Source organism: Pagrus major, chromosome 2 (assembly GCF_040436345.1).
Source record: "Pagrus major chromosome 2, Pma_NU_1.0".
Classification (NCBI taxonomy): domain Eukaryota; kingdom Metazoa; phylum Chordata; class Actinopteri; order Spariformes; family Sparidae; genus Pagrus; species Pagrus major.
The window spans coordinates 14,818,505-14,839,475 of record NC_133216.1 but is presented as its reverse complement, the minus strand read 5'-3'; the positions used below and the strand labels follow the sequence as shown (position 1 = coordinate 14,839,475).

General features: G+C 40.7%; 1 protein-coding gene across 1 annotated transcript; it reads right to left on the bottom strand.

Annotated features, from left to right (window-relative positions):
• Window positions 1-8,945: 8,945 nt before the first annotated feature.
• Window positions 8,946-19,634, bottom strand: LOC141014903 (uncharacterized). Its single transcript, XM_073488846.1, has 8 exons — window positions 19,617-19,634; window positions 18,217-18,314; window positions 15,618-15,709; window positions 13,958-14,034; window positions 12,365-12,515; window positions 11,701-11,857; window positions 11,538-11,591; window positions 8,946-10,954 (listed from the first exon to the last, which is right to left on the bottom strand). Exons 5-8 carry the CDS (start codon window positions 12,449-12,451, stop codon window positions 10,698-10,700), a joined length of 555 nt encoding a protein of 184 aa, XP_073344947.1. The 5' UTR covers window positions 12,452-12,515; window positions 13,958-14,034; window positions 15,618-15,709; window positions 18,217-18,314; window positions 19,617-19,634; the 3' UTR covers window positions 8,946-10,697.
• Window positions 19,635-20,971: the final 1,337 nt, after the last annotated feature.

Here is a 20,971-nt window from a genome sequence, read left to right as displayed (position 1 = left end):
AGCAGCGTTTCTTGTGGCCCACTATGTCTTCTGACGCCAGGGAGTACATCTCCACCTGCTCTGCCTGCTCCATCTGCGCGTGCAGCAAGGCTCTCACCGCCCTCCTGCTGGCTTCCTTCGCCCCCTTCCCGTTCCTCACCGGCCATGGTCTCATATCGCTGTGGACTGGTCACAGGCCTGCCTCCATCAGAAGGTAACACCACCATTCTGACTATTGTTGACCGATTCTCCAAGGCTGTGCACTTCATTCCCCTGTCCAAGCTTCCCTCAGCCCTGGAAACCGCCACTCTGCTCGTCCAACATGTGTTCCGGCTGCATGGCATCCCTCAGGACATTGTTTCGGACCGAGGTCCCCAGTTTTCATCACAGGTTTGGCGAGCCTTTTGCCAGGCTGTGGAGGCATCAGCCAGCCTCTCCTCAGGATATCACCCCCAAACTAATGGCCAGACGGAGCAGGCCAACCAGGACTTGGAGACAGCTCTTTGTTTGACACCGCTCGCCACCAGGCCTCCTGGTCCACCCACCTTCCCTGGGTTTAGTACGCCCACAACTCCCTGGTTTGCTCCGCCACAGGTATGTCTCCCTTCATGGCTTCTAATGGTTTCCAGACCCCGCTTTTTCCCTCGCAGGAGGTGGACTCTGCTGTGCCCTCAGTGCAGGGTCATCTCTGGCGTGCCCGCGAGAAGACGAGAAGCCTGGGCAGTCCTCACCAGCATGGCGGCTCGGAACAAAAGGTTGGCAGACCTACACCGGACCCCTGCGCCTGACTACCAGCCCGGGCAGAAGGTTTGGTTGTCCTCTCGGGACCTCCCCCTATAGACTGAATCCCGGAAACTGGCACCTAGGTACATTGGCGAAATTGACCGGGTAATAAATCCCACTGTGGTGAGACTGAGGCTTCCACCTGCCCTAAATACCTTTTCAATACCTGGTGGACTGGGAGGGGTATGGGCCAGAGGAACGTTCCTGGCTCAAGCATTCCCTCATCCTGGACCCTAGTCTGTTAAGAGACTTTTATTCTCAGTACTCCAAGAAGTCTGGTAGGCCGCCAGCTGGCGTCCCTTGGGGGGGGGGGGGGGGGGGGGTTTACTGTGAGGGTTCTGTGTCTTGTGTGATTAAGTGTGTCTGGGTCTGCGTTGGCCGACGGGGCTGACGAGGCACACCTGCAGCCATTCACTCATCTCTACCTCCATAAAGCCTCTGGTCTTCACCCTACTCCCCTGCCAGATAATTCTGTCTCGTCGGTAGAGCTGACCATGTTCGCTTAGAGAGTTTTTTGTATGCTGCCTTGTGTTTTGCCAGTAAGTGTTGACCTGTTTATTTCCCTCGTGTGTTTTTTCAGTTCCATGTAACTCGCTGCCTTGACGCCTGAGTTCCTGTTTTTTGCCCTGTGCCTGAACTTTTTCTTGCCGCTGGAGTTTCCTTGCCTGCCTTGCCAGACGCTTGTTGTTTTTACTTGTGGAGCTCTTCGTTTGAATAAACATTTTTACACCTACACGCCTGTCTGTCTATGCTTCGGGGTCCAACTCTCCGTAGGCCATAACACTATGGTTACTTTGAAATGACCTTTTCAATAATGGCATGATGAGAATTTCAGGCTTTCCCTAACAGTTGCCAAATACGTGTGGCATTTTCTCTTTTAGAGATACACCCTTTTTATCCAGACATTACAGTCTGCAGCATGATAATGTGCTCATGGGGAATATGTGGCTGACAGGAATTTAACAAAATAAAACAACAAGTGCAGATAAAGAACAAAAGGTCATCTATCAAGACTTGACACGTTTTATAAATATTTTTTGTCTTCCTTCCCGTACCTTGATCATTCTGAATTCTCTTTTTTCACATTTTTCACTGTACTGCAAGGTGTTACTTGTATACATTAAGAATGTGTTTGTTTGCACCCTAGAGAGTACTTTATCACATTTTGCCCACTGAAAGGGCAGCTGGGAGGGCAGTTGATCACGTTTTGTTCACTAGATTCGCCTTGTAGTGGGCACCTAATCACTTTTTGTCCAGTGCATTGGAAGATGAGTCACCCAGAAATATCGTGCTTATACCAAAAAGTGTGTTGTCTTATAGGTGGATGGTAAAATATGGATTTTTATTCAATACTCCAGTTGAATCTTAAGACTGATTGACAAAATCACCTCTGCAAGTTGACTTTTTTTTTTTTTTTTAAATCTTTTTTTAGCAGGACTTAATTTCTATTCAATTCATGGTGTTTGCTGCCAACGACAACAAGACAATGTGTCAGCCACTAATTGTGCTTTGGTTACTTTAAAAAGACCTATTCAATAATGGCATGATGAATATTGCTTCCCTAACATTTGCCAAATACGTGTGGAATTTTCTCTGTTAGAGATACACACTTTTTATCCAGAAATTACAGTCTGCAACATGATAATGTGCCCATGGGGAATATGTGGCTGACAGGAATTTAACAAAATAAAACAACAAGTGCAGATAAACAACAAAAGGTCACCAACAAGACTTGATGCATGTTTTATAAATATTTTTTATCTTCCTTCTCATACCTTAATCATTAAGTAATCAATCACCTCTAAACAATCAATTATCCACTATGTCTGTCAACAAGAGGAAGTAGGAAGAGGAAGTAAATAAAGGAGCACATGCAGAGCAGCAATAAATGTACTAAGTACCTCACACAAGACAGATATGTTGGCACAACGGAGGAAGACAAGATTTCTTAAATAACAGAATTTTTGTTTAAAAAACCTTAACACAATGGAGAAAGACAAAATTGGTTCAATCAAAGCCTGATAAAAGAGCATCATCGTGGTCTTATCAATGTGAAAATGGTACAGTTTTCTGAGAAGAAACAAGTGCTAATGTTCTTTTATTTATTTTTTTGACAGACTTTTACCACAGAATTCTTTGCTAAGGTCAGCTTAGAGTATATGACTGTCCCAAGATACTTGTAGCTTCTACACAGTCAACAGCCTCGTCTGTAAGGGAGCAATATGTAACATAGGGCCTGGATTTCAGCTTAAAATATTCAAAACATGAACTAACATTATCAACAGAATGTGAAGAAAGCAGTTTTGACTTTAAGTCAAAGACATCTATGTATTGTGTTGCAGAGATGTTTCCTGAATATAGCATGCTAACCAGCTAGCTCCGGCCCGTCCTGCCTCACGATACCACTTTGTACTGCAAGAGGCCATAGTCTGACAGCCCCAGTTTCAGTTAGGAGGTGAAAAACCAATGAGTTGCTACTTAGTCTAGTAAATAAACAAAATGAAGCCACAAAATTTCATGAAAATAAATGTGGCTGACAGGAATTTAACAAAATAAAACAACAAGTGCAGATAAAGAACAAAAGGTCATCTATCAAGACTTGACACGTTTTATAAATATCTTTTGTCTTCCTTTCCGTACCTTGATCATTCTGAATTACTGCAAGTAATCAATCACCTCTAAACAATTCAATTATCCACTATGTCTGTCAACAAAGTTGAAGAGGAAGTAAATAATGGAGCACATGCAGAGCAGCAATAAATGTACTAAGTACCTCAAACAAGACAAATATGTTGGTACAAGGGAGGAAGACAAGATTTCTTACATAAGAGAATTTTTGTTTTTCAGAGACAGGTCACCAAACCTGGACCACAATGGAGAAAAACAAGATTGGTTCAATCAAAGCCTGATAAAAGAGGATCATTGTGGTCTTATCTATGTGAAAATGGGACAGTTATCTGAGAAGAAACAAGCAGACCAAGATAAAACAGACTATTTGTGCATCTACTGCCTGTTTGTTTCAGAGATACTGATCTTAATGCTTTAAGGGCCACTCTTACTTTAACCACAGAGGCAAGTTATTTAGTTACACTTTGTAATACAGTTAGGAATGATTCAGAATTTACCTTAAAATAAATGAAGCACTGAGTAATCCCTGTGTAACTCCCACACAGTTAGTCCATAATTATCTGTCAAATGACTCACTGAGCACTTTCATCATGGGTCTTTGCTGATGAACTCTGAACCTGATGCTATCTCATTTAACATTTCAACAATTACAATGTCATTCCTGATTCATTCCTTATCTACTCACATTGTTTTGCACTGTACTGCAAGGTGTTACTTGTATACATTAAGAATGTGTTTGTTTGCACCCTAGAGAGTACTTTATCACATTTTGCCCACTGAAAGGGCAGCTGGGAGGGCAGTTGATCACGTTTTGTTCACTAGATTCGCCTTGTAGTGGGCACCTTATCACGTTTTGTCCAGTGCATTGGAAGATGAGTCACCCAGAAATATCGTGCTTATACCAAAAAGTGTGTTGTCTTATAGGTGGATGGTAAAATATGGATTTTTATTCAATACTCCTGTTGAATCTTAAGACTGATTGACAAAATCACCTCTGCAAGTTGACTTTTTTTTTTTTTTTAAATCTTTTTTTAGCAGGACTTAATTTCTATTCAATTCATGGTGTTTGCTGCCAACGACAACAAGACAATGTGTCAGCCACTAATTGTGCTTTGGTTACTTTAAAAAGACCTATTCAATAATGGCATGATGAATATTGCTTCCCTAACATTTGCCAAATACGTGTGGAATTTTCTCTGTTAGAGATACACCCTTTTTATCCAGAAATTACAGTCTGCAACATGATAATGTGCCCATGGGGAATATGTGGCTGACAGGAATTTAACAAAATAAAACAACAAGTGCAGATAAACAACAAAAGGTCACCAACAAGACTTGATGCATGTTTTATAAATATTTTTTATCTTCCTTCTCATACCTTAATCATTAAGTAATCAATCACCTCTAAACAATCAATTATCCACTATGTCTGTCAACAAGAGGAAGTACGAAGAGGAAGTAAATAATGGAGCACATGCAGAGCAGCAATAAATGTACTAAGTACCTCACACAAGACAGATATGTTGGTACAACGGAGGAAGACAAGATTTCTTACATAACAGAATTTTTGTTTAAAAAACCTTAACACAATGGAGAAAGACAAAATTGGTTCAATCAAAGCCTGATAAAAGAGCATCATCGTGGTCTTATCAATGTGAAAATGGTACAGTTTTCTGAGAAGAAACAAGTGCTAATGTTCTTTTATTTATTTTTTTGACAGACTTTTACCACAGAATTCTTTGCTAAGGTCAGCTTAGAGTATATGACTGTCCCAAGATACTTGTAGCTTCTACACAGTCAACAGCCTCGTCTGTAAGGGAGCAATATGTAACATAGGGCCTGGATTTCAGCTTAAAATATTCAAAACATGAACTAACATTATTAACAGAATGTGAAGAAAGCAGTTTTGACTTTAAGTCAAAGACATCTATGTATTGTGTTGCAGAGATGTCTCCTGAATATAGCATGCTAACCAGCTAGCTCCGGCCCGTCCTGCCTCACGATACCACTTTGTACTGCAAGAGGCCATAGTCTGACAGCCCCAGTTTCAGTTAGGAGGTGAAAAACCAATGAGTTGCTACTTAGTCTAGTAAATAAACAAAATGAAGCCACAAAATTTCATGAAAGTAAATATTCTTACTTCTTCTTCCCTTACTAAACAGAAAAATACAATCATACACCTTTTGGATTCAAGCTTTTTTCTTTTACCAAGCTATGATGAGCTTCACCGCCTCGTAAATCACACTTCATTCAAACTCAACAAGAATTAAATGAAACCCACCAAAACAGTCTTGGTTTGGTTTTTCCACAATCACCTCTGGTTTGGTCAAAATAAATTCTCAATTCACAGAGTTACATGAAAATATTCCAACTCTGCACACCATTTTCACCCACTGCTGATGCACCTGCTGTCCCTGCCTGTTGAGTCTTCTCTAGTCTTCTCATGCTGGAGTGAGTTGCAGTTGCAGCAGTTTACGTTATGCTGCCCCCTATAGTTCTGGAGCTACCTTCTGGCCATTTTTTCAATAACTTACACCTTTAATAAGTGTAGGATCATATATTGCTAGTTCTAAAATCTGTGATCATATCCTTTATCATGGATATGTGTTTAGCTACAGGAATGATTGGCCACACCAGGTGAAAGACTGTCAGTGTAACGGCCGGCTCAAAGACATGACAAATAACGGGTGATGTCACAAGAAGTTAAAGCAAGGAAATCATAATTTATTGGACTAACTCAAAACCAACATTTCAAGGTGGAAACAGAAGCAAACAAATCGCCAGCCATCCAGGCATACGAGTCCAAAGAAAGTATAGTCATGGATCGTGGGTCAAATTACGTTTGTCCTTTGTATTGCCCACTCTCCTCTAATAACTTAAATTTCACAGCAATTGTGATAGAGTAGCAACAGTGGATACACATTATCCTCTTAAGGACAGAACTGACAATTTGCCCGGGATAAAGAGACCCAGATGAGGTTTACATGTTCACTTAGCGAGAACTCTGATACAGCTTAAATGTAGGTAGAACAGTTTACATGAAACTATGTACAGGAACCAGGGTGGTCGCCCGCTGCTGCTGTCATAGAAATAATCATCAATAACCAGTCAGATATTAAATAAGTAATTTACAAAACAATATTACCAGTGAGATCAAATAAAGTCTGCTCTCGTGGGGGTTATGAATAAAATCCAGTTATTCCAGATTTGGTCAAATTTGTCCTTTTGGATTCTTAATTGATAGGTCAGTTTTTCCACCTAAATATCTCTAGAGTAATCCAATCCAATCATCCAGGGTAGGCTGAATCGGGCTTAACCATCTCCTTGTAATTGTTTTCTTACTTGCCACCTAGAGTAATTGCAACAGCTTTATCTCGCTCCTACGTTCCAAAAAAGAGACAAGACCCAGGTATAGAACATCAAAACTCAGAGGTATTTGAGTGTTAAAGACCGTGCTTAAAGTAAAGTAAAGTAATGTTTTTTAATGTCTGTCTGTACTCTTAAACACATGAAAAATCATGGCAAAAAGTTTTATTTTAATATATTTTATTTTGAACGGGGTACATATCTGTCTATCGATTGCAGTGGACTCCATGGCTTAACATGACACAGTAAAATATTAAATAAAAAGACATTAAATAAAAGCATTAATAGAGGGGGCTTTTAAAAAACATATTTTTTATTAAAATTTTTTGGACACTGTCGACCATAAGATTCTCATGCCACTGTTTCTATTGGCAGCTTATCCTCCACGTCTGCATATATTTCATGTATTTCAGGGTTCAGTTTTAGGTCAACTTCTTTTCTGTCTCTACATGCTTCCATTAGGAAGAGTTATCCAAACTCATAACATCGCTTCTTCAGTCCTCAATATCAGACCGCTGTAACTGAACTACAAAACTGTCTCTAAAAACATAACAACTGGCTGGCTTATAACGAAAATCAGACATTTCCTCACATCCTCTGAGTCAGAAAGAGTCATCCAGGCATGAATATCATCCAGGCTGGCCAACTGTAACTCTCACAGTGACCACATCACCCCCATTATTAGATCCCTACTCTGGTTTCCTGTTCATTTCAGGATCAACTTCAAAATACTAATTCTTTATTCTCTCTTTAAGTCCCTCCATGATCTCACCCCATCAGACCCCTTAGATCCTCCCACCGTGGCATGCTGGTGATGCCAGGTAAAAAAAAAAAAAGAAGGCTGGGGACACAGATTTTTCTGTGGTGTCTGGAATAGCCGACCAGAGGTTAGACAGGCTCCAGTCAGTTGAGGCTTTTAAGATGAACCTCAATGCCCACTTTTACTCTCTGGCTTTTAATTGTACTCAAATTGTTTCTACTTTTCCTTAACATTTGCTATGCACCTAGATGGTTTTATATTTTCCTGCTACTATTTTAATCTTTCCTTACCGTACACATATGTGTCTTCCAGCCTGTATGTATATACACCGATCAGGCATAACATTACGACCACATGCCTAATATTGTGAAGGTTCCCCTTGTGCAGCCAAAACAGCTCTGACCTGTCAAGACATGGACTTAAGACCTCTGAGAGTGTCCTGTGGTGTCTGGCACCAGGGCGTTTTATAGTGGATCCTCTGGGTCCTGTATCTTGGGGGATGGGGCCTTCCTGGATCAGACCTGCTCTGCTCCAGCACGTCTCACAGATGCTCGATCATATTGGGATCTGGGGAATTTGGAGGCCCGATCAACACCTTGGGTGCTTTATTGTGTTCCTCGAGCTGTTCCTGAGCAGTGTTTGTTGTGTGTCAGGGCACATTGTCCTGTTGGGGGACCACTGCCATCAGGGAGTGTTGATGTGATGAGGGGGTGTACTTGGTCCACAACAGTGTTTGGATTGGTGGTGCGTGTCAAGTGGCATTCACAGCACCCGAGGTTTCCCAGCAGAACATCACATTGTGATGAGATGATCAATGTTATTCACATCACTTGTCAGTGGTTTTAATGTTGTGGCAGTTCAGGGTTATTGTAAGAAGGGCCTTAACATATTTTACTTCTTCTTCCCATTCTTGACTGTGCTTCAAAATAGATTTACTTCAATTGAATTGAAACTAGTTTAGAATTTGGGTATTGTGTGGATGAATGAATGAAACGGAGCCAGAAAGGCTCACGCAATAAAAACTGCCAACAGGCTGTAGAATAAAGACTACACCCTGTTTCCTTCCAGCTACAAACAGTTTGTGTCTCTCTCTCTCTTCCTTGACTCTCCCTCCGTCTCCTCTCTTTCAATTCAGGCTTGTCTGAGCTGAGGTGACATATGGCAACTGCCTGCTTGACCTCCTGGATCCACATTTTTTTTTAAATGTACTTGTATCAGAACACGTGTACATCCATTGCACATCTGTCAATCCTAGGAGTGGGATCCCTCCCCTTCCTCAAGCTTAACCAATTTCTTCCATGCTAAATGGGTTTTTTCTGGCAAGACAAGACTTGAACTGACAGCAGTAGCACTGCGATGTCAAAGTACCACTGAAAAGTTTCCACTAGTGGTAAAAAGCAAAGAAATAAGTGAGTTAAGACACAACAGGTTTCCTTTTGAATGCTTTTATTTGGTTATAACTTTATTTAAAAACATAGAAGGAATCTTCTCTTATATATTAAAAATAAACATGCAATATAAAATTGTGTATACCAGTTATGCAGTTAAAAACATTTAAACATGCAATCTCATGAGTTTCTGTTGCTTCTACTGAAAATATTTTTGGTGTAATGAAAATGGGTTTTCTAGCTTAAATTCCTGTCACTCATACACGCACTGAACTTAAATTCACAGAGGAATGTACAGTACCATTCCCTTGACTGTGTATTACAGTACAGAAATTACATTTACATGAAAAATGGCAATTAAGGAACGATAATTATAATAACTGGTGTTTTGGTTCTTTGTAGCATATTTGTATCCCTGATATTTTTAAGAAATGATTATCAATTACTAGCTTTATCAAATCACGTTATTTACATACAGTACAGTTGTACACAGTTGTATGTGCAAATGGCTATAATTTATTATGTTTTTCAGCCCAAGAATGAAAGACATAAATGTTAGCTGATAGCTGTTTAGCTTATGTGAAAATCAAGATATATTTTTTTGCATGCTACAAGCTGTCATGACAGCAAAGACGAAATCAGCTACTTTAAGTCTGTCGTCTTCTTCTCAGCTCAGCTGGTACTGCTTGTTCTGCTGCTGTTGATCTTTGGGAGTTCATCCTAGCCGTATACTTCACAGTACACAGGCGAATATGTCACCATGCACCATGTAGGACAGCGTAAACGTAGTGATTGTGAGTGTCCTAGTGTGTCTAGGATACTTCAACATGTTGGAGTGTTGGCTTATTTGACTGCTTGGGACGTTTTAACTTGCTGTGCATTCATGTGCTGCCGGAATTATCAGAAAAAAAAAAGTTTTTCCAACTGGGAAGATTCACATGCCCTCTCAAGTCAGAACAACGGAGAGTCAGAGATGATTTCCCAACATTAAGTACATTTCAAAAGATCACAAGAATAGTACTCTACTTGTTCTTAAATCTCTACTGAAACGGTTTTTGAAAGTTGTTCCTGTTTGCACATCATAAGTTGTTTCTTTCCCTGATAGTGTGCTGACAGTTTCATACATCTGTTTCTATTGTGTTTATTGCTGTAATGTTAATGTTGCTCTCTTGGTCAGCTCACCAGGTTTTGTTAAGTGTTGTTTGTGGTCTTTTTTTTTTTTTTTTTTACAATTATTATTAATATTACAGTAATAGTACCATTCTTTTAAATATAAAGAATTCTGTCATGTTTTCAGTTAATTTAATTGTGTACTAGTGAAGTCTAAATTATCATCTTTCTAACCGAATATCATTTTAACCTTTAACTTTAGCTTTGCCCTTAGGGGAATTGTCCAAAAGACGCTATCGCCAATGATCTAGCCATGTGCAAGGCTTGTCCAGAGTCACCACTGTCGTCTCCTCGGTGTAAACAGTAAGAGCTGCTGTTTGTGGGGGTATTAGGTTGTTCTTGAGTCAGCTGAACAGAAAGCCAGAAAGCCAGAAAGGACTGGCCCATAGCTCATAGCAGGCTACATGTTTAAACCACGGGGTGGGAATGCATCGGAGTTGTTGAAAGGCACCTTTAAAGGAGATGGATAGTGACAGAAAGTAATGTAACAGGTAATGTAAGTAATAACTGCTGCTGATGAGTGATTAGTAAGGTAATGTAACTACCTTTCCAATGAGTAATAAGTAATGACTGACGAGTAACCTATCCAATGCCAGCCAACACATGGCACGACCAGCTGTGACCTAACAATGACCGCACTTGCAAAGTATGAAATGGAGTGACTGGAGAACAGAGTCATGGTTGGGATCAGTGAAGATATTGTCTGCATCAAAGAAATAGGTCTTTCCAGGGATCAGTGTGGGGGAGTTGCAGTGATCAGGTGCTTCCAGGATATAAGGCCAGGGCAGAGCTTCCACAACTCCTCTTCCTCCATGAAATTTCAGAACCCTGCCGAACACGGTGCTGTGCGAGGACACACTTTCCACCGTCCCCACTCGCACTAAACAGGGACACAAACAAACAAAATTTAAAGAGGTCATATTATGTTAATTTTCAGGTTCATACTTTTATTTGGGGGTCCTAGTAAAATAGGTTTACATACTTAAATTTTCAAAAAACACATACTTTTTCTCATATGGTACATTGCTGCAGCATCCACACTCCGCTTGAACGCTTCGTTTTAGCTACGGAGTGAGACATCTCACCTCTGTTCAATCTTTGGTGAGAGTTGCACATGTGCATTACTTAACGGGCAGGATGTAGCCATATATATTTTAAAATAAATAAATAAAAATATATATTTATATAACGTCTGTTACATAGTGATGCACATAAGTTAGGAAAGTAAAGGCTCGACTCCAAACCAGGCGTTTCAGGCAGTGCAGGAGCAGTGTTTTCTGTGGGAGAAAATAACTCCCTTTGGCATGGACTTTGGGCTTTTTTCTCTTTGCAGACTTTTTACATGCATGAAAATGCTACATAACACAATAAAGGAAAGGCAAAAACCCAAAAGCATAATATGACCTCTTCGAGAATCCATTCATAAACAGTATTTGTAACAAAGTTATAAAGTCATATCTTACGTTCTTTGCAGAGTTCTAGTTCACTCAGATTGTTCAGTGACTGAAGTCTGTATTCTGAAAATGAACATCACACATGTTATTGCTAAGATGCAGGAACTAGAATATAAATCATGTGGTAAAGATTCAGTTCTGTGAGGAAGTATCCAAGCAACGTACAACTGACCCATCTTGTTCTGATGGTGTCCTGGTTGGTGGACTGGACTCAGCTTCCCCTTACAGCATGCCCACAGAGAGGTGTTATAGTAGAGGTGAGCACAGCATCTGAATCCCGTCTTGGCAGACCAGAGCACCGTCTTCTCCTCATGTGAGCAGCAAACATCCTAATTATAAAGATCATATTATGAACAATATGAATGGTCACATCGATGGCCAGTATACTGTAAATATGCATATAAATATACATATACATGTCAAACTTTGGAGTTGTTGAAAGCATATTTTTGTTACTTTTGACAGAGCTTGGCCCGTCTTTCAGACTGTGCTTGCATACTCTAAACAGTGTTTCCCACAGAACGGTTTCTTCGTCAGCAGTAAGTTTTTTATGAAGTTGCCATAAATACACAACTTGTGTTTAGGATTTTTTCTCTGTTGTCAGAACAACAGGTGAGCCCCGTGTGGAGGAAGCTTGTTAATTATGTAGTATACAATTTTTAAATACTAAAATGGGTCGCCAAATATACTGGTCGGCCGTTCATATACCTGGGCAGACTGCCCAAGTAAAATATATGTGTGGGAAACACTGCTAAAGTTTGAATGGGTACAAATATATATGCCTTGGACAGGAATAACGATAATAACAGTAACAAGAATAATAATAATAATAATACCTGTGGTTTTTGCAGTATGGACCCACAGCACTGCGCCTCATGTCCCAGCAGTGTCAGGTTGTACAGTGTCCCAGCGCAGCATTTCATCTGTGGGTTCTTAATGTGGTAGGTTTGAGCTCCACAGCAGTGCACATTTTTTTCTTTGGGATGTCTGGGTGGAGAAACAGAGCGAGCATCGAATCAGGTGAGGGAGATAAAGAAGGTATTATCACTATAACCACGATTCAAAAGACCTTGGGACGCCATGTAAAACGCAAACAAAAACAGAACGCATCAGTTGCAGTTTGACCTGCACCTGTGGAACGGTACATTACACAACACTTATGTTTAACAAAGCATGCCAACTTTTTGGAATCAGGGTTGCATTTTGTTAAAGACAGTTTAGACCAAAGATTGGCAACGAGAGAGTTGAAACATGCTACTAGCAACGACTCAGTGCGTCAGTAACTTTCGCTCTGCGTACCTTTTCTGTAGCTGGATATTATCAGTAGTGTCTTAAGTTGTGAATGGAGATAGTGATAGTGAGTTACTTGCTACAGTCGCAATTCTGCTACTGTCAAAAAACTAATCCGTGCTGCTCCTGGACAACTCTGCCAACCTGCCTGCCTTCCTGCCACCCTGCCAGCCAAGCTCGTCCACTGTTTCCATCCACAAACTCTCCGTGCTAAATAAATCCCCTTAACCCTGATTTCAGCCTCCGATCTCTGCATTGGGTCCAAGAAACCACGACATAACATATATTTCACCAGGGGAATGGCTGATGACAATGCTCTCCTGTTGCCTCTTGCAAAAAGGCAAGATAATCAACATTAAGAAGAGAGTGAGTTAAAATATGCTTCCTTTGGGCATTCAGTTAACTTAATGTCAGGTTGTAAGATAACTTCTTCAACACAGTGTCTAGACAGGATGTGTGCAGCAACAGTACAGCTGGAAACACATCTGTCTGAGAAATACAAATCTGAAGAAAATCTTAATGTTATCCAATACAGGGCTAACCATAGCACCAAAACTGTGACCTAAAGGATAAAAGCTGAGAGTTGGGTGATAATTCTCACCAACAACATATTTTAGATTACACAGTCATTTAATTGTTTCAAAATACTGATTAATGCAGCTTCACTCTGACAGCCAGACTCAAACATACTGTGATTTGTAAATATCAGAGCCCTCTTACAATATAGTTTATAGCTGGAAGGCAGGCATAACCGTAAGAGACATAACATACACGTACTCAATCAAGCATGAGGCACAAACACAAAAGCAGCGGCAAACCCAGACGACAGACATTCCTTGGCTCCCTAGCTGGGTGCATTTTTAAAGCATGCCAGGAAAAAACTAATGAAACACCGGTCAGCGTTGCTGCTGGAATGTCTGGACTTATCTGTGCGTGTATGTTCACACGCTCAAAGAGACAATAATATCAAGTATTTTCCATGCAGCCTCCTCCCTTGACTGTGGAAAACACACAAGCCCGGACACATAACAGACACTGCAAAATGCCAAGTTGATTAAAAAAGAGAAAAATTGTTCCCATTTCACTGAATTTCATCAGCACTTTCCTGGACGTGTAAATACGCACGCAAGCATAATTACCTGTGTCCATCGCAGCAGATCTCAGCATGAGGCCAATAGACTTCAGTCCCACAGCAGTGTCCCGGTGAGCCATGGTGCTGAAAACAACAGCAGTCAGTTTAGGAAAACTAAATCCCCTCTCCCCTGCCCTTGTATAACAGAGGAGTCTGGATTGTACCAAGTCATACAACGTCTCTCCACAGCACTTAACGACTCAGAGAAAACACAGTATAGTTTGCAGCAACACAGGCACAGGCATTCACAGTCACACATACATACAAATACACATAGGAACATATATAAAGCATGGATTTTGACATTATGAGGGAAGTTGCAGGAGTCTTACCACGGCACTGCTTGTATATGTATTGTATAATTTCCTTTTGCACAAGCGGTAAGTGTTGACGAAGTCAATGGCAGCACATATTTCTGTCCATTAGGCACAAGCATCCTCGTTCACTGTATAAAAGGACGTGGGTGGAGCTCCGAGCTCTCTCAACAAAGCTGTGCTATAACAGCAGAGTCTTTTTTTTTTATGGTGATGCACTGCCATCAGCTCTGGGACTCATTTATCATTCTTTGCAGCATTTCAACCTTAAAAAACATAGCTCGTCACCACCCATCCCTCTCCTTCTCTCCTGAAACTTTGATCCATGCCTTCATCACATCGCGAATCGACGACTGCAACAGCATTTTCTATGGCACATCATCCAAAGTCCTAAATAAACTCCAGTACATCCAGAATTCTGCCTGCTTCTCGTCTGCTCACCCACTCTCGCTCCCACTGGCTCCCTGGCCCACAACGGATCAACTTCGAAGTCCTTCTCCTCACTCACAAAGCCCTCCATAACCAGGCCCCCTCCTACCTCACCTACCTGCTTGCAGCTTTGGCTCCTCAGATGCCAAGCAACTGTCTCCACCTCCCAGGACCAAGCGATGGACCTGGGGCGATAGAGCCTTCTCCATAGCTGCCCCCACCCTCTGGAACTCTCTCCCCAAACCCATCTGAGATGACACCGATCTGCCCAAATTCATTCCCTTTTGGAGATTTTCGCGTCCTCTTGAATATAATGGAACTAGATGGCACTCGGCTTGTGGTGCTCGAAAAAATACATTTTAAAACTCAGCAGCAATGTCTCTTTTCAGAAATCATGAGCCAGTTACTCAAAATAAGCCACAGGGGTTGTTGTGAGAAGTTTCATGTTGGCGCTATTTTCTTTCTGTATCACCGTGCAGAGGAAGTGTGCATCTACTCTGGGACAACAGGTTAGCTCACTAAGCGTTCTGAGCTAGGGAGTTACAGCTCAGCCGAGGAGAACGCCTTTCATTTTCATGTGTCCTTCACCGCAGTCACAAGGTTGGTGGCTGTATCTCTATAGCCAATATCTACAAATCTCAGCAACTCACACCAAAACAATCTAGATAAATAAATAGCACTACAGATAAGAGGTTAATTGTGTATTTTTGATTTTGGGGGGAGCTGTCCTTCTTATCAGAGAGCACAGAAAGGAGCAACTAACAAAACAATCTCAACCTCAAGTTCAACCTTTTTTTTTCTTCTATCTACTTTCCCACACACATCACTGGAAAAGGGTTAGGGTTTCATTTCACAGCATAGAAGAACAAAGAAGCACTGTTGAAAGTCCACACCCAGCTGAAGTCTAAAGAGTAAGTTCATTACTTGATTTGGTCTACGCCTCCTCTCAGATACACGTCCGTCACAGCAGACATCTGTTCTTGGGTTATACACTGCAGGGGCAGCATCACACTTTCCTAAACAGAGGGAGATAGGAATGAGGGAGGGATGTGAATGAGAAGGATACAGGAATTATCAGTGTGGGTGTATGTGAAAAACATGTTTACACCACTGCTACCTTATTTCTCGGCAAAATGCCTCTGTGATACACAAACATGTGACAGCCTACGCTCTAATGTCCACAGGGCAATGGGTGGGAATCTGTATGTCTGGTTTCCAGGGCAGCAGAGATTTAGCAGTTAGGAGGAATAATTAAATATGTATGGGTTAATAAATGACTAAAGAAAAAGGGCTTTTCTCCACTCTGGAAAATTTCCCCATGGACGGGGCTTTTAACAAACATCCCAAATAGTTTACTGCTTAATAATTAATAGTTGCTTGTATCCATCCCGTACAGCACAGAGGCTACACCTCTAAAAAGACATCCTGCCCTCCTTTCCAACACACACCACTGATCATCCCTGATATTGATCTAACAATAAAAAAAATGCATGGAAACTTCTCTGACGGCAGAAAGACAGGACAGGATGTCAGCAACACCCAAATTCAGAGTGTTGTTCTGACTAAAGATCAGCAGTTCAGCTTCAGGGCTCATATCTTGGGTGTGCAAACTCATTTGTACATGCACCTGTGGGACTGTGGGATTTTTGGAGATGTGTTCATGAAGATAATCATCACTTCTTGACAAATTTAGGAGGGGGTGGAGACGCATACTTGGCACTGTCCTCAAAGGTAAAACAACAGTGTCAACAGGCTCGGTCCCTGTTTAAAACCAACTATCAACATTACTTTCTTTTAACTATGACAACGTAATCCCTTCGTTACCACAACCATTTGCTTTTGTTTTTTTCTCACAGTGAAGTTTAAATACTACTGCAGCAAGTTGTCCTAATTGGTGTACATTTCAGTTCACGTGAGGTGCTGCATCACTCTCTCTGGCACGATAATCTTAATGACATCCCTTAGTGTGTGTGATGCAACTTGTTTTCCCAGTCGGTTAGGACTTGAAGTCCTGTAGTGTCAGCCCAGCCTTAAGTTAGACTGCTCACATGACTGCACGAGGAATCGTGGGCAGACAATCATCAATGTTGAATAAAAATTGTTTAACAAATTTATCCTTAATGATATGTTGGATTCATGTTAATGTGTATTTTCAGATACATTTAAACTTAAAAAAAATAAACTTTCGAAATATTATGTAACAATAATTTGGCAGCCCTCCTGCAGGAACTCGGGACTGTACAAACAATTAAATAAATAAAAATAATTAATTAATTAAAAATGAATGTGATGAACTCTAATGAAGCCTATTTGCAACCTAACCATCTGTAATCCCTCCACCTGTACGTTCTCCACCCCAGAAGGAAACCAAGTAGATGATTATCATCTCAACCTTTCACAATCATGTGTTGTACATTTTAGCAGCTTCTATTTTCTGTGTTTAGTTTAGATGTTTTTTGATCTGATATAGATTTGGGACTGTATGCATTGATTGCACAGCAGACTGTTTAAAGTGAAACTCTCGCCAAAATGCAACCTAGGCTTTTTTTGTGAAGGAACCCGAGTCAAACCTTCGTGTAAAAGCATAATTACGGCGAAATGGCCACTTTTAAGATTTACCGTATTTTCGTTTTCGGGTCAAAATCATTTTCAATTGCGTGCTAGGGGCAACTTTACGGCAGCATCAAAATCGCTATTTTTAAAACACTAAAAAGACTCGACACAACATGAAACTTCTGCCTGTAGTATCACCAGGGTCTCTACACATGAACACGAGCATTGAGAACATTGTTTGTGTACACAGAGTTTACTAAAAAGAAGGTTTTTGAACAACTCACGCTAGCAGTAGCTTGTTCCGCTCGCCTCCATCCTGCCAGTTGAGAAGAGTCGATCCCCGAATGCGACGTAACATGGAGGAGAGTAAAGGTGGAAAGCTCCTAAAGCTTAGTTCCATATAAATGCACGGATAATTAAACTAAATTATTTTAATTGAAATCAAATCAAATCAAATCAAATCAAATTAAACTAGAACTAAGCTTTAACCTTCTTTTTAGTAAACTCTGTTGACACAAACAATGTTCTCAATGCTCGTGTTCACGTGTAGAGACCTTGGTGACACTACGAGCAAAGTTTCATGTTGTGTCGAGTCTTCTTAGTGTTTTAAAAATAGCGATTTTGATGCTACCGTAAAGTTGCCCCTATCACGCCATTGAAAATTATTTTGACTTGAAAACGATAACACGGTAAATCTTAAAAGTGGCTTTTTGGAGTTTCACTTTAAGGTCTAATTTCTTGTCACGCAATAATTATAGTCTATCCCTTCACATTCAGGGACAGTTACAAGGTAAGTGCTGCTGACATCATATTCCCTGAAGGAGAAATTTTTGGTGAAAGCAGTTTGCACGTCTACATCAATCAAAACGGACAACTCAGCTCAAACCGCCCTGTTATGTTTGTGCAGAAGCAATATCAGAAGTGCCAGATTCAACGCCCACACACGTATCAAACACGCCTGCTGTCATACCTGAGATGCAGCATAGATTAGACTGCTTTCTCTCACAGCAGCGAAACTCCTTTGGGTTGTAACATGATGACCCACAGATACTTGTTTCTGGCTCAGTGCTATAGGTGTGCAGAGAAAAGCAAAACAAAAAACAAACACAAACACAGATGATCACTATGATACAACACAAAGCATGGAAGCAGTTCTTTGTTCAACAAAATTACCAAAAGTGTGCTTGATTCTGGTAAATTAACTGGATTAAAGGTTACCAAGCACACCAGTTAGCTGCAACTCATTGCTGCTAATGCTTTAACGCTATTCTACTGAACGCAGCATGCGCCAGCAGATGCAAAGAAGAGGAAGAGTGCATGCAAGTAAACATGGATATAAAGAATGCAGGATTCAAAATCTGCTTTGTAAATGTTTCATGAGGAAAGAAATTCAACAGGCTTGTTAGTACGATGGTCGACGGGCAAATACACTGCAATTTAAGAAAACACATGCAAATATTTGGTAGCATACAACAGACTACAACTATGATGTGTTGTATGCAGTTTATAATATGAATGCATTTAGTCTCTCTGACCACATCTGTAAACATGTAATCTGTTAACAGATTAAAGTCCTGGTTCTTGCAGTCGGTGGAGATCGCTCCCGCTAGTGGCCTGGAGAACTTCTGCTGTGTTGAGTGGATAAGCAGCGTTTTTCTGTCACATTTGTTTTTGGGGTTTGTGTGTTTGCATCAACTCTGTATCAGCAGGTTTCTCCTCGTGAGAGTGTTCTGCAGTGTGTTTCTGTATTTGGTTGTGTTGTGTGTATTTGCAGCACATTTTCAAATGTTGATTTGTGCAAGTTGTTCTAACATTATCCTAAAGACATCTACATATTGTGTGGCAGGGATGTCTATTGAAGTTAGCATGCAAACCACCTAGCCCCGAGTCACATTATACCTCAAGAGGTGACAGTCTGATATGCCTTTTTTCCATTACATCTGCCGACCTGGCTCTACTCGGTTTGACTGGCTGTGTGGTGGCTTTTCCACCACAGCTGGGCTACCTGCTTGAAGGTGTGTCTTAACCAATGCAGCATTACAGGAAACAAGTGATAGGTGGGCGGAGACACCATTCACCGTATTACAAGACATTGTACATGATTTTGAAGCTATTATTTTAAAGTACAAAAGTTACATGATGTTGCCTTAGTTTGGATAAACAACCAAACACAAACACTGTGCCAGAACAACTCCATGGTTCTGGGTAGAGTACGCCAAGTATTGCACCAGAGCTCCACTGACCCAAACTGGGCAAATACTGTATATAACCACTTGTTTTTTTGCTGTGACTGAAAATGGGATAATTGTCAGTGTGCGGCAAAAGTTTGGTTGGTTTCAGCTTGATAGTTAAGATGTTTTGTTGACTTACCAGGTGGGTTGAGATCCAGGTTTCTTTTAAAAAAAAAAAAAAAGGAGAGAAAAAGAAAGTAAATAAGCGTAACTCTTCACTGATAAACAACATTACTGAAGATGCCAGGTGTCTCTGTTATTTTACAGATAGTAGATATGCTGTTTAAGTGAGTTAGAATGCATGTACTGTAACTTTGACACAGCTATGGTCTGTTGAAGACAGTAAGTTGTTTCTTACCAGAGGTTGCACACCTGTGGACACAAAGCAGAAGGTATTTTGAGTGCATGGTCGTGAAAACAGAAGAACAACATGATTCATTCAATGAAAACTTATAGAAATGAAACTGTGTGCATTTCTGTCTAGACAACACAGGAGCATGTTCATCTGACTCATCGTGCATGTTCAGACATTTGAGCCTCCTGAGAAGGGAAAGTCAACTGGCCAACAAAAATACACATAATATTCAGCAAAGTAGCAGCTGTCAACAGCACACGACAAAGTGTTTATTCGTTAATTTAGCTTATAATGGAGATGTGAAAGTAGACAGAAATGGTGCCAGTCTGACTGGATCAACACTCAGCTGTTATTTTCCCAGAACACTTCATGCCTGCAAGCAATCTAAACGCTGATGTTGGCATTACCTTGTGCATATGTCACATTTACTTCATGATACATAAAAGCAAAACTAGTCTATTGCCAGTCTATATAAAGAAAATCACGAATTTTAAAATGAACTAAAGCTTGGGTAATAACTTATGTTACTGTATTTCATGAGGGCAGATGAGCTTAAAAATGTTGAATATTAAACATACACCTGAGAGTATGCTCTCAAGCAGATTTTCAGGAAACTGCAGACGTACCCGACTCCTCTACACAGCAACTGGGGCTTTTAGGATGTATCTGGAGAGATTCATTTGTCCAACAGCAGCACTCTGTCTTAGTGTTAAACTGCTCATGTCCACAACACTCGTGATCAATAGATGTCCTCGTCAAGATAGTCCTGTCCTGTCCAATCAGACCACAAAGCAACTGCTTGACGTCATCAAAAGCCTCTGTGAAAAATAGCAGGATGATACTTTCACTAAGATGCTGTGTTTCAGTGTATGTTTTTTTTCCTATTTTTTTTCCTTTCCTTCAGTGTTTTATATATGTTCATACAGTTCTGTTGCTGAAGCAGTTTACACTAAACTCATAAAATGAAACTAAATACAGATTTTTTAAAAAGCGCTGGTTGACATGGCACGTTTGGTGTCAGGGTGAAACAGATACTGTCATATAGGCCAAAACAAACACAGACACACGCACAAACATTCAGAGGTCAGACAAATTGCTCTGAGTTTCTATGTTGCGTGGTGCCTAAAACAACATCACTC